Genomic DNA, 13434 nt, shown 5'->3' with positions numbered 1-13434 from the left:
ATATATATATATATATACATGTTAAAATTATTTTGATAAAATTATCTTCAAATCTGTATATCTATCTAATTAAATTTTTAGATACTTCAGCAAAATTGTTTTTTCCGTGCAATTATCGCGACACTTTACATTCGTTGTTAAATGAAAAAACATTTACAGATCGCGCAATAAAAATTTAAATGAAATTTAATTGAAATTTTCTTTAGACAAGCGAGCGAATAATTCATCTCGCTTACTATACAACAGTTAATAACTTCCGATTCAATCAGACTCGATAATACGATATTAATTTATGAGTCCATATCGACTATAATGTAATTCCCAGTGTAATATGATTGTTACTCGATGATGTAAGAGTAATTATGCATATAATCATGGGAGGGGAGAGCGCTTAATGCCTCGCGTAACATGATTGATCGGAATTGATATGCAGTGGAGAAACACCGCGAAGAGAATTATTCATTTCTCTCAGGTATTTGTGCCGTACGTTGTCTATGTATTTAAACAACAGAATTGATACGATTCTCGATTGAAAATGTGTAAATTAACATTTTCGGTTCTTAGGAAGATACATTTAGAATTCAGTCTTTAAAAAAAAATATATACCTCGACGAATAATTTAATTTCAAAAATTAAAAATCTGTAAAAATCAAAATGCATTTAAAGATGAGCAAATTATTTAAAACGAAATGTCAGTAACGAAACTTCAATTCACTTTGAATCATCATCAGCGATAAAAAAATATAAATGTAATATTGTTTTCCATTGAGAAAACTGGTGCAACACTGATAGAATGGTGAAAATCAGTTTACATATCGGTTTACATTTCAGTGTGTGTTAATAAATAAGTCAATTCTTTTAAAGATTAAATTATTATGAAGTTAAGTCGCGTAAAAAATAAGTAAGTATGAAGTTAAGTCGCGTAAAGAATATGTAATTACAATAAAAGGATTATAATAATGAATTATTTTTTAATACTGAAAATATATGAATTGATTTGCATTCAATTGCATTAGTTTTTCCCAATAAAAATCGCTATAAATCTCCCATTCTCAAATCATAAGAAGTCTTCCTTCAAACATTCCCAAAAGTTCATCAAGGAAAGCAAACTAATAATCCAAATTAAAACAATAACCGAGTATTATGTTTAATGTTGCCAAGAAATTAAAAAAGTAAAGATTGACTCACCAAGAGTCCAAGAATGAAAGAGATAAATAACATTGATAAGATATGTATCAGTTGTGTCTATCTTGCGTCGTTAATATTAAAATTGATCAGTTCGGAAATAATATGTATATAAATTCAAAAATATATATAAACAATAATCATATATATAAACATAATCAATTTTATTTCAATCATGTTCTCCATAAATACATATTTATCTTTTATTATTCATGATAATCATGATAATCATGCATGAATGTCTCCCGGCTATATATCGTTCGATCGAATCGATGTGTAAACACACGATTGCGTCGCCGAATCAATTCTCGCGGGTAATCCCTTTGTAAGGGCTACCGTTAATAGGAAATCGATACGCTCCAATCGGTGATGCTCGATGCGACCATGCATAATTTATAATTTCCGCGGCATTACAGTCGTGCGAGAACGACAGCCGTCGTCTGCGACATTTGAATACAATGCGGCGCTCACAGCGACGGGCATCGCTAATTGCAAAATCTGCTCGATCCTGCATAAACAAGTCGCTCACGCGTGACCACGCCGGACAAAATCAGCGAACGCGTGCAGCAACGATCGCCGGTCACGCCGCGAATTTTTTTACGCGATCGGCGGCCGAAAAAATTCGCGCCACGCTAATCGATTAGAAACGGTACAAACGTTTCATCAGTGCGCAATTAGCGAAAATAAGAGAATAATTCTGTATGAATTATTAATGAGACCGCTGTCGACACTTGTCTATACTTGATGACGGTGATTATTTAATTTACGACTCTCGCTTCGGAAACAAAAATTATAGCTTCTTTAGCATCAGTTTTTTGTAGCGAGAAATTTATAATAAAGAGTAAATGTAGAACAATAAAAATTATTGCTATTAAAATTATAACTTTAAATAGAAGTAATAATTTGAATATGATGTTATTTATTTTTACTTTCCAAAGAATAATTTTCAATAAAGATTGCGGTTTTATATTATATCTCGATTTATTCCGGCAAAATTTTATCTATTGATGCCATTTATAGGCGTATTTAAATACATAAGTTGGGAAGGAAATTAATTTTATGTTTCATTGATAATATTTCGTTTGATTACAGGATGTGGCTGCAACAATTTGGGCTCTACGAGTTCTGCTTGCGACATCGTATCCGGACAGTGTCAATGCAAACCGCAAGTTATTGGCAGACAGTGCAACGAATGTAAGGTAAGATTCGATTTTCTACGCTATACTAGATGCCGCAAATTTTTAATTTTACAAATTAGATTTTTTTTATAGATTAAATCTGTATATTTTTTGTAATATTTTTTGTAATAGAAGGTAATCCAAGTCAGAAAGCGAGGTTTAAATTTATCGAACAATATCGAATGCCTAGTAAGATAAAGTGATTTATAACATTGAAGTGCATTATCTGGAATAGCATCTAATAGCGAAGACAAATGTCTTGCTTCATAATACGACTGTATCAGATACCGAGAAATATTCAGTGATCTGTAATACAGAAGTGGTAAACGTCAGACATAGTCAGACATGATAAATCATTGTCCGTCGAAATCCAACAATCAAAGTCAATTAACAGATCCTGACAATTATTATGATAATAATATAAATCTGACGCCAGCAGATTCTAATCTAGACATTACAATGTTTCTTAATATTCATTCTTTCTTTATTTGTTATTCAATTAATGCAACTCAAGCTCGAGAGACATTTCTAATTATCGGATTTAATATGACAATTTAGACCGGTTATTGGGGATTGACATCAGGAACAGGCTGCACGCGTTGCGAATGCGATTCTATGGGATCTCATAACACATCCTGCAGCAACGACACAGGAGAATGCTATTGTAAACCGGGTGTGAGTGGTTCACGCTGCGACAGCTGTTTATCCGGATACTACGGATTTTCTTTAAACGGCTGTCAATGTGAGTCAAATTCTTTTCCTGCTGTAACTCCCACCTAATTAACGTGATATTTCTTAGTCAAAATAGCAATACTTTAATCAATCCTTACAATTTCTTTGCTGTATAAGTCTTGCAAATAATATTTTTGCCTTAAACTCTGAACGATGAGTAGAAATTTATATAGAGTAAAAATTTATCTCACGATTTTTGCTCGCACGATCGTTTATATATATAAGATCGTTTAATATGCGACTGATCATTTCTTTTTTCTAACAAACTACTCCTCAGCACGAGGAATTCTCGATTGTAAAATTTACAAGAGAGAAAGCGAAATTATAAAACAAATTAGACTTTGTTTGCGTCTTTTACTACGTTTATAAAGTCTCGGCGAACTGGAGATTCTATAATGAGACCACTTGCTCGACAGTGTGCGATTCATGCGTCCGACCTGGTCACGTGTGTGACCCTGATACCGGTCGCTGCGTGTGTCCCCGCTTGACCTACGGCGAGCACTGCGACCGATGTAGACCAGGTGCGTGGGACTTAGTACCGCGTGTTGGCTGTAGGCCATGTGCCTGTACCCTGGGCGCCACAGGGTCCCAATGTGACCATCAGGGTCAGTGCCCCTGCAGAATCGGCTATGACGGACTCAGGTGCGAGAGATGTGCCAAGGGTTACTACGGCTATCCGAGGTGCCGTCCTTGCGGCTGCAATTTAGCTGGCACGACGCACTGCCACGATGGTGTCTGTGAATGCGACGACAAGGGACAGTGCCCGTGCAAGGTGAGAGAGATGAGGAGCCAAAAAGGAAATTTTAAGATTTTTTCGCAAAAGGAAAAGAATATGCTGAATAAAAATTGATGCTGAATTTTGTGAATTTGTTAGAGAGAATTAACTCGTACACACAGGAAAATATTTGACTGCTAAGAAAAGTAATTACTTAATTTATTACTTTTCTTCTTTTAAGCGACGGCTATTTTTGACAATATTTTCTTGATAACAGATTTAAAATATATTTATTACAAATAAGAAAAAATTTGTTATTATGTATTAAAGCAAGAATTTATCTTTTTAAAGAATATTATAAAATTTTATTGAAAAAATAATTAACAAGCAGATCGAATTTGCTTAATAATTTTGATTGAAGTATTAAATAAATACTTTAATCAAATTTTATTAAACTTATTAGTATTCAGAATATATTTTGAAATATATTCAGAATATATTCAGAATAAATTTGATGCTTGTGATGAATTTGTGATAAATTTGCGAATATATAAACTTTTGAAATACTTAAAACCAATAATTAATATTTAAATACGTATGTATTTTTCTCTGTGTATGTAAACTTCGAACTAAACTAAAATGAAAACATAAATTTTCCGAATTGTTATATTCTATTCGCGAAAATTTAAAATTGAAAAATCGATAAATTTATATTGTTTTTTAGTTATAATATAACTCCTTGCAAGTTTTCATCTAAAATTAATGAAATTTCAAAAAGTTTTATACATTTTATTTCCGATGTAACACTGAAAAGCATTAATTAAAGAATGATCTTCAAGGAACTGGTCGTCGGACGACAGTGCAATCAGTGCAAGGAAGGTACGTTCGGCCTTGCAATGGACAATGTCAAGGGATGCACCGAGTGTTTCTGCTTCGGAAGGAGCACTTTGTGTCAGCAGGCCGGCCTCAGTTGGGGTCAACGCAGATTAACTCGGCCTCGTGTTCTTTATATCAACGACACAGTCAGCGATGTAATAGTAAGATCCGTTTCGGCTGTTAAATCTTGATGAATGAGTTTATCAAATAGTATTTTATATGTCGTATAAATCATTTAATTATCGATTAAACAGATAATGAATTTTGGCTCCACAACTGTATTACCAGCAGTGAACGGTGGATTGAACGTGACAAATGGTCTTTCTGTAATCCCTGGATCTGATGGTGATGTCACGTTACCCTCAACTCTTTATTATAATTATCCTTTATATTGGAGATTGCCAGATTCTTTTCTAGGTGATAAGGTAATGTTTTCATTGAATATGTATCAATATTTTGTGTTCAAAAAATAAATCGAAATCACGTTTAGAAGTCTCGTATTAAAATAAAAATTTATGTATGCAAAATTCGGCCGATTGATCAACAATCAATTCTTTTTCTATCTGATATTTTGAAGCGATTTCTCATCGTGGATGCAACGCTTTAGACTCATATTAATCCTTTAAGGTTGTCTCTTATGGAGGATTCTTGCGCTTTAAAACTTCGACGGAAGGTGGAATATCTCTAAGATCGAATCTCCGATATCCCGTGGTGCAGTTACAAGGCAACAATAAAATTGTCTTGGAATATTATCTTCATCTACCAGTAAACGATAATCGTTATGAAGTCAGGTATATTCATAGTTAATTGAAAAGAGAAAGAGAATATGTGATTCAATGTAAATAAAATATAAATTAGACACTTTAACGTATAATTTATCAAATGAAATTAAATATAATGTGTTAAAGAGAATTTGTTAATATCATGGAATTTTTAGATATAGATTCATTAAGAATATATTCTTATACATTACACTGTCATACATATTTTATCTTAGATTTCACGAATCATTGTGGCAGCTACAAAACAGACCGGATTACAAAGTCTCCAGGGAAGTTCTAATGGTCGCATTGCAAAATCTACAGTACATCCTCGTAAAAGCTTCGGACAATGCTGAATTTGCAAGAACCACGTATGTAACTGAAAAAAATCATAGAGAGTAAAATGAATTTCTGTTTATTTTTCTTTTCGCCCCATGTTTAATTTTGAGCGAGTAAATTTAGATGTAAAAATTATTTTATTCATCAACTCTATTATGATTTAAAATATATATGTAAATTTGTAAGAGTGTTTTAATCTTGTTCAGATTGCTGGAAGCTTCTCTCGACGCCGCCGTCCTGATGCCTACACACTCGCCACCACTGGCGACCGGAGTGGAGATCTGCCAATGTCCGCCAGAATACAATGGTACGTCTTGCCAAGATCCTAGCATCGGCTTTTACAGATGGTATAAGAACACCACCGCCACGTCTACCATCGTGATCGATCTTGTCGGACAAGCTAGACGTTGCCAGTGCAATGGGAGATCCGAGGTGTGCGACAGGGAGACGGGATATTGCTTGGTAAGCATTACTCAAACATTTTCCTACGAGTGTACACTATTCGCGGAGATGATAGCGCGACAGGAAGTATGCCGAGAGACAAGTGCATAAGGATATAAGCTAGAGTTGATACAAGATAAATTTCTTACTAAGAAGCCTTCGAATCTGCATGATGTTGATGGATTTACATGCTTTTTCTTGTCAATTATCTGCATTTGCCATTTCATAAACAATTTCTGTATTCATTCTATTTTTTGCGATGAAAAATAGCTTAGCATTTTTTTCTAATACTTTTCTATACTTTGGAAGGAATAGATAGATTATATAGGTAATTATAGGTAGTTTTTAATTTTTGTAAAAAAATATTGAATTTAAAGAGAGTGTATAATTTAAATAATTATTAAATTTATGTATATAATATTGAAAAAATTAATATATTACAGAACTGTAAAGAAAACACATTTGGTGCACATTGCAACGTTTGCGCTGATAGTTTCTACGGTCATCCGGAAATAGGAGGCTGCAAGCCATGTCCATGTCCGCAAGTCGATAAAAGATTTTCAAGTACCTGCGTGGTTCGTGCGAACAATGAACCTATTTGTCACTGCAAGCCAGGTGTGTAGACAAGAATATGAAAAATAATTTGCGCATATAAAAATAATTATAAAAAATTAATTAAAACATTTGTCTAATTTATTTTAATATTAGGTGTGGGAAAAAGTTCGTGGCGTTTTTTTAATGCCATCTAACAGGAAAAACGCCACGAATTTTTTCCCCACACCTAATATTTTAACTCTTAGATCATTCAAAATATTTGACACAAAATCTTGCGATTTTCATAATGGGTGTTCATTTTGTACGCATAACATCTAAATTGTATTTTCTTTAAAATTATAAACGTTAATTTTCTCGAAGTTATTAAGTTCACTTTATGATCTGTAATTATCATGTCAGATTTCAGGATAGAATTTTATTTACAATTTTATATGCTATATATTTAGATGTCTATCTATTTTAATATATATTTCATTTATATGTATATTCTGTTGCTTCAAATATTTTTTGTATTACATGATATATAAAATTATAAATCGAATTTCATTCTGAAGTCTAATATGAATTATAACTTATCTTTAAAATTATAACTTATCTTTAAAATTTTATTTTTCTCATGCATTCACCTTCGGCTTGTCGCAGGCTATGTTGGTAGAAAATGTGAACGTTGCGCCTATGGCTATTACGGCTTTCCCGACCTTCCGGACGGCAAGTGCATTCCGTGCAATTGCAATTTGGCAGGAAGTTTAAGCGACGGCTGCGACGGCGAGACAGGACAGTGCAAATGCAAGATCGGTTCTACAGGCAGAGATTGCTCCCAATGCACGGCATATCGACACGTTTACATAAACAACGTTTGCACTTGTAAGTTGACTTACAAATTGATTCTTTGTCTTAAAATTAAAACATCTGTATCAATAGATTTAGAAAGTTAGAATTTGTTATCTCTCTTTTATAAATCTTTGTTGAATGCATTGCTACATAAATTCGTTTTATTACATTACGTTGTGCGAAATGTTTAGCATGCAATGACAATTGCACGGGAATTCTGCTCGACACTGTCGCGATATTGTCTGAAGAACTGGCTGGTGGAACGAGTCACATAGCAGACGGATATATTCCACCCCCGTGGGAGGAACTGTCGTATATTGATTCCAACATGACTATATATCTTGAAGAATTGGAACAGCGAACTCGTCTGCAGCAAAGAATGAGAAACGTACCGTGGCATAAATACAAAAAACTTGCACAAGATGTTGAAATTATGTTAAGAAATGTATGTCTCTCTAATATTTTTAAATAATAATAGCATAATAGCATAATTGTCTGAAATCTGACGCAAATTGATTATCTACAATAAGCTTTAGAATACATTTCCTATTTTAATTTGCAGATGAACAAGAATGCTAAACATGCCGATATTTTGAAGACCAAGAGCGGCGATTTGAAAAATAATGTTTTTACAGCAAAAATTATGCTTGATAATTTGAGGAGAGACATAGAAGGTATATTATCATAAAAGTTTGTTTTAATTATCGTTACAATAATTACGCTACATAAATATTTTTAGAATAATCTTTTTTCTCGAACTCCAGATACAACTTCGGAACTCAATCAATACAGTAACGATAATAGGAGAATAGAAATTAAAAAAGCCTTAAAAACTGCTAAGGCAATCTTGAATTATCTAAAGTCTGTCGACATAGCCAAGAGAACTACAGAAGTGGAAAACTTCCTCGAGTGAGTATTGTTTTGATTTGATTAATTTTAGAACAAGAAAAGAGAAAAAAGAAATTAAATTTTAAAAATTATTAATAAATAATGTTCTCTCTTTTTGATTTAATTAGCGATGTTACCAAATATGTAGCGTGGCTAAACTCTCTTCATGACGCGACTGAGCCTTTGGCGATCGCTCAAAATGACGCTAAAAATTACGAGATGAAATTGAACGATATGCGAACGATCATAGAAAACACCATGGAAACACTATTCAGCTACGACAGTTTGTACAACCATATCAACGGGACATTCATCGAGGCCAAAGACCAATGCGCTCATATAGGGATATTGCGCGACGAAACAAACGAAACGATCACAGAAGGGAAGAAACTCGTCAATGAAGCTCGCGATCTACTTGTCGACGCAGAAAATAACATTCAAGTAAATAAAAATATTTTCATATTTATTTAAAACAATTTGTAACAATGGTAAATAGGAAAGAAATCAGTACAGAATAAGTATGAGTGACGTGTATATAATAAATAACTGAATTTTTTATTGATCATAAACATTAAGAACCTTATTCTTATAAATACGATTTTCAGAATCTTTCAGATTCACGCGATAAATTAACATACTGGACGGAGAAGCTGAGCATGAAAGAGGAACTTTTGTATCGGCTAAATTATGAATATGACGAGAAGTATGTGGTACCAGCAGTGCAACATGCGAAGAATCTATCCAGCTACGTCGATCAGTATGTCAGGTATTTAAGCATCCTATTAACATAATTAATTCAATCAACAATTATATCGCATTAAATCCAAAGCGAGTGACTTTATTTCAACGATAGCGAATGATATAATCATTGACGATTCAATAATCGTGACGATTCAATAATGTGACATTAATTTTTGTTGAATAGTTTATTCGCCAAGACACGAGATATTGCGGCTAGTCCCCTGAAGGCAAGTCAGGCCTACAAGAACATTGTCGACGGTTTACAAGCGGCGAAAGTCACTGCGCTAGCAGCCAAGGAAATCGTCGAGGATGTGCACAAAAAGGTAAAACATGATTATTATAATATGATTTTCTTTGAATTTAGGATTTTTATATTTTTCCTCTTTATTAAATTGATATGTTTAAATGCTGTAACTCTATTTCCATTGTGTATATAAAATAAAAATAATTTTTCGAATTATAACTAATCATATTATGAATGATTATATTAAAATAAAATTATTCTGTGATATTTTTATGCTTTAATTTACATTTGAATTTTTTCTAATTTTAAAATATCAAGAATATTTTTGAGACATTTTAAATGTTTACAAAATAAAAGCATAATTTTTCTTGTAATTTTATATATTAGCGCGTGCAATATAGATTTACTTAGAAAAATATATTGTTGAATCTTTTAAAATAAAAGAGCTCTTAGCTTCAAAAATATCTGCTGTATTAATTATCAACATTTCTATTTTTTTTTATTCTTCCTAAATTTTAGTCTTATGCTTTTAATTTAAATGAAGTATTAATATAATGTTATAATTTTGAGAGTCGGCTATAAATATAATGTAGATGCTTTTTCAAGGCTTTCCCTCTTTCGGGACAGAAATCGTTACTGGATAATGCTAAGGAAGTATTAGCTAAGTCTTCGCAACAGTGGGAAGTGGCGAAAGAACATGGCAAACTAGTAAAAAATGCAAATGCCAAGTTGAATGCTCAGAAGCAAGCCATTCTGGTATTAAAAGATTCATTAAACAACACTGGAATAAAGGACAACGAGATAAATGTGAAATTGCGAGAATTGCAAAGTAATAGTAAAAAATGTAAGTATATTATATATTATTATGATATTATTAATAATTTCAAAAAATGCAATTGTCGAATAAAAGATTTTAATGTTATATTAAGGAGAATTTTTTTTAAATAGTACATGAGGATCTACTAAATATCTTGGAGGACAACAATGAAGTAGCAGAATCGGTAATGAATACGCAACGATTAATTGACGATTACAAGCAAGGCATCGCCGACAGACTGAAGCCGAAATTACACGAATTGAAGCGCGAAGGCGATTCGAAGATAAGCCTTGCCAGCGAAAAATGTAATATTTCTTTTCAAAATTAATGTATATGCATACTTAGCGAACGTTTTTATATTTTATATGCTATTATTAAATAATTTTATTGTTAATTAAGTATTAAATTAGTGAAAATTGTAAATTATTATGAAAGAAATATGTATATTTTAGTGACGGAAGCGCTGAGTAATATTAAGAAAGCTGATGCGAAGTTAATAAGTCTATCAAACGTTGCAATGAAACGAAAAACTGTTTTCGATAAATGGAATGACACATTAGCCACGAAATTGCAAAATCTCAAAGACAAAATTGCAGAAGCCCGAAATACTGCCGAAGGGGTAAGAATAATAATTATTTTGTTCTTTGCTCAGATATATTTTTATAAATTAAAATAAAAGTTTTGATTCTCCATATTTAAATGTTTTCATCATAAATTTATTATATGCTATTTTTGTTATATTACATATCTTTAAATTTTAATGTAAAACAATTTTTAAGGATAACTCATTTAATTGATAATTTCCAATATAACTTTGAATAATTAAGAATGTAGTACATATATTTTTAACAAAATGAAAAAATTATGAAAAATCTTTTAGATCTTTCTATAGTCTCTATATATTTGAAAGTAATATAAAAGATTTGACTCAATATCTGGAATAAAAAATTATTTTAATAAGAATTAGACATGTTTTTAAAAAATAATTAAGATAAAATAAGAAAATTTTTGTTTAAATCTGTAAATTTGTAATATTCAATAAAGTTAAAATGATTCTTATTGAATTGTTAATGTACATTGAATTTTATATGAAAAGTATAAATTTCCAATTTTAATCACTTTTTGCAGAGATCATACACTTGATACATTTTTAAGATTGAATAATTGCGATAAATAATTTTTAAAATATAAATTTTTATATTTTATTTTATTTTTAGATCCGCGTCTCTCTACGATCGGTGGAAGGTAAAGAATGCATTCGTTCATACAGACCAACAACGCTGCAATCCTCGTCAACGACATCGATTATAATAACATTCGCGCTTCCAACTGCACGCAAAGAAGGTTCCCTGTTTTACTTGCCTAGTGGAATTAATGTAAGTTCTATAAAAACAATATTAATTTAACGATTAGAACAATTAACTTTGCATAAAATAAAATACATACGAATTGTATAACATATTGATTTTTAAGCAAAATTCTGATATTTCGAATTTTTTCAGGACGATTTTATCGCTCTAGAGATATTTGATAAAAAGGTACGATTCTTATGGAATGTCGGTGGTGGTACAGGTATATTAACACATCCTGAAGTTCTTGAAAGCGGCGATCTGCAAAATGACAGATCTTGGTATCGAATTGAGGCTGAAAGGTAAATGCCAATATTAGTATGAATGTAATTAATTAACATATAAATAGATAAACAAATATTGATTGGAATTTATAAAGAATAATTCATAATGTTATTATTAATTAATACGAGAGAAAAAAGTTGATTTCAAATAATTTGCTTTTTTATCTTAGAACGCGACACACAGGCAAGCTGAACGTACACAAGCAGTTTTCGACATCCGGAAAATATCTTCCTGTCATAAACATGACTAATTCCGAATATGGTCGTTTCGATGTCTTACCTACAGACCGAGTGTGGATAGGAGGTATCCCTAAATCGCAGAGAAGACCAACGGAGCTGATCGCTGGTAATGGTCTTCCGGGTTGTATTCATCAAGTAATCCTCGATGGAAAGCATATCGGCCTCTGGAATTTCATCACAACAGCACCAGATATGGCTTGCAAAGCTTGCGTAGAAGGGTAATTAATCTTGAAAATTAATAATCAAATTTCTTTGACGTTTATATTTATTTATTAAATAATGTGTAAATTCTGCATAGCTCAAATATGTATACATTATATTATTTCATATTTCAAGTTCTTTCTATCTGATAATTTAATAATACAAATTGCTTGTTTTTCGATAATATTTTAACAATGATATTATTAATGTTGCAGAGTGGAGGATGCCAAAGATGATATAGCTTACAATTTCAATGGAGAGGGCTATGCCGTGAGAAACAGAGTCTCATCTGGTCCATATAATAAATACATGTTTGGAGTCTCGATTAGTTTTCGAACATATGACGAGAATGCATTGCTATTTCTAGCCATTAACAAAGATGTACGAATTTATTTAAATTTCCTCATTATGTATTTTATTATCAAGAATATATTTTTATATCTTTTCTTAAAAAAAAGAGAGTAGATAAAAATAAATTTAATTAACATTATATTAAATAAAAAAAAATTTGTATATATTATTATATTTAATATTTATTAATAAAACATCAATTTAATTATATTTATGGAATTCTGTTTAATTTCTATTATATTATTTATAAAAATAGAATCAGCACATTATGATTTCCCTACGAGAAGGCCGAGTGATCCTCCATGTCGGTTACGGCGGGAATGTGAGCATGGAGATGTCCTCGACTTACAAATACAATACAGGCAATTGGACAAAGGTGGATGCATTCCGTCACTATCAATTACGCAAGAACATTGAAAAATGCAGCCTTAGTATCGGTGGTGACAACGACAAACGAATTGGTGCGCCCACACCACAGCCCACGAAGGAAGATATCCCAGATTTGGCGCAGGCCAAGTACTACATCGGTGGACTGCCACCGAGCTTCCGCGCAGAAAAATTAATGTTACCCTCACAAGTGTCGTTCCTCGGATGCATGGCCAATATTGTAGTGCAAGAGGGCTACGATCCAATGGCCGAACAATATTACGGGGTGGAAACCAGTTGCGGTAATAAAGTAAGCATTATAATTTATTCTTTAAAATAG

General features: G+C 32.1%; 1 protein-coding gene across 1 annotated transcript in view; it reads left to right on the top strand.

Moving 5' to 3' along the window:
- The window catches only part of LOC108694398 (laminin subunit alpha-1), a 167786-nt gene that overhangs the window by 151178 nt on the left and 3174 nt on the right, over positions 1-13434 (top strand). Inside the window, exons 14-37 of the mRNA XM_018203825.1 lie at positions 2278-2384; positions 2922-3105; positions 3512-3867; positions 4650-4847; positions 4941-5111; positions 5314-5477; positions 5684-5818; positions 5993-6248; positions 6671-6842; positions 7425-7646; positions 7805-8058; positions 8176-8287; positions 8378-8522; positions 8630-8942; positions 9107-9267; positions 9427-9565; positions 10093-10330; positions 10435-10608; positions 10756-10922; positions 11521-11679; positions 11806-11954; positions 12107-12394; positions 12593-12758; positions 12985-13404. Coding sequence (XP_018059314.1) covers positions 2278-2384; positions 2922-3105; positions 3512-3867; positions 4650-4847; positions 4941-5111; positions 5314-5477; positions 5684-5818; positions 5993-6248; positions 6671-6842; positions 7425-7646; positions 7805-8058; positions 8176-8287; positions 8378-8522; positions 8630-8942; positions 9107-9267; positions 9427-9565; positions 10093-10330; positions 10435-10608; positions 10756-10922; positions 11521-11679; positions 11806-11954; positions 12107-12394; positions 12593-12758; positions 12985-13404 — 4850 coding nt within the window. The remainder of the gene's footprint in view (positions 1-2277; positions 2385-2921; positions 3106-3511; positions 3868-4649; positions 4848-4940; positions 5112-5313; positions 5478-5683; positions 5819-5992; positions 6249-6670; positions 6843-7424; positions 7647-7804; positions 8059-8175; positions 8288-8377; positions 8523-8629; positions 8943-9106; positions 9268-9426; positions 9566-10092; positions 10331-10434; positions 10609-10755; positions 10923-11520; positions 11680-11805; positions 11955-12106; positions 12395-12592; positions 12759-12984; positions 13405-13434) is intronic.

Source organism: Atta colombica, unplaced genomic scaffold (assembly GCF_001594045.1).
Source record: "Atta colombica isolate Treedump-2 unplaced genomic scaffold, Acol1.0 scaffold12, whole genome shotgun sequence".
In the NCBI taxonomy this organism is placed as follows: Eukaryota; Metazoa; Arthropoda; class Insecta; order Hymenoptera; family Formicidae; genus Atta; species Atta colombica.
The sequence above is the reverse complement of the archived record's forward strand: the minus strand, read 5'-3'. Positions and strand labels throughout refer to the sequence as shown.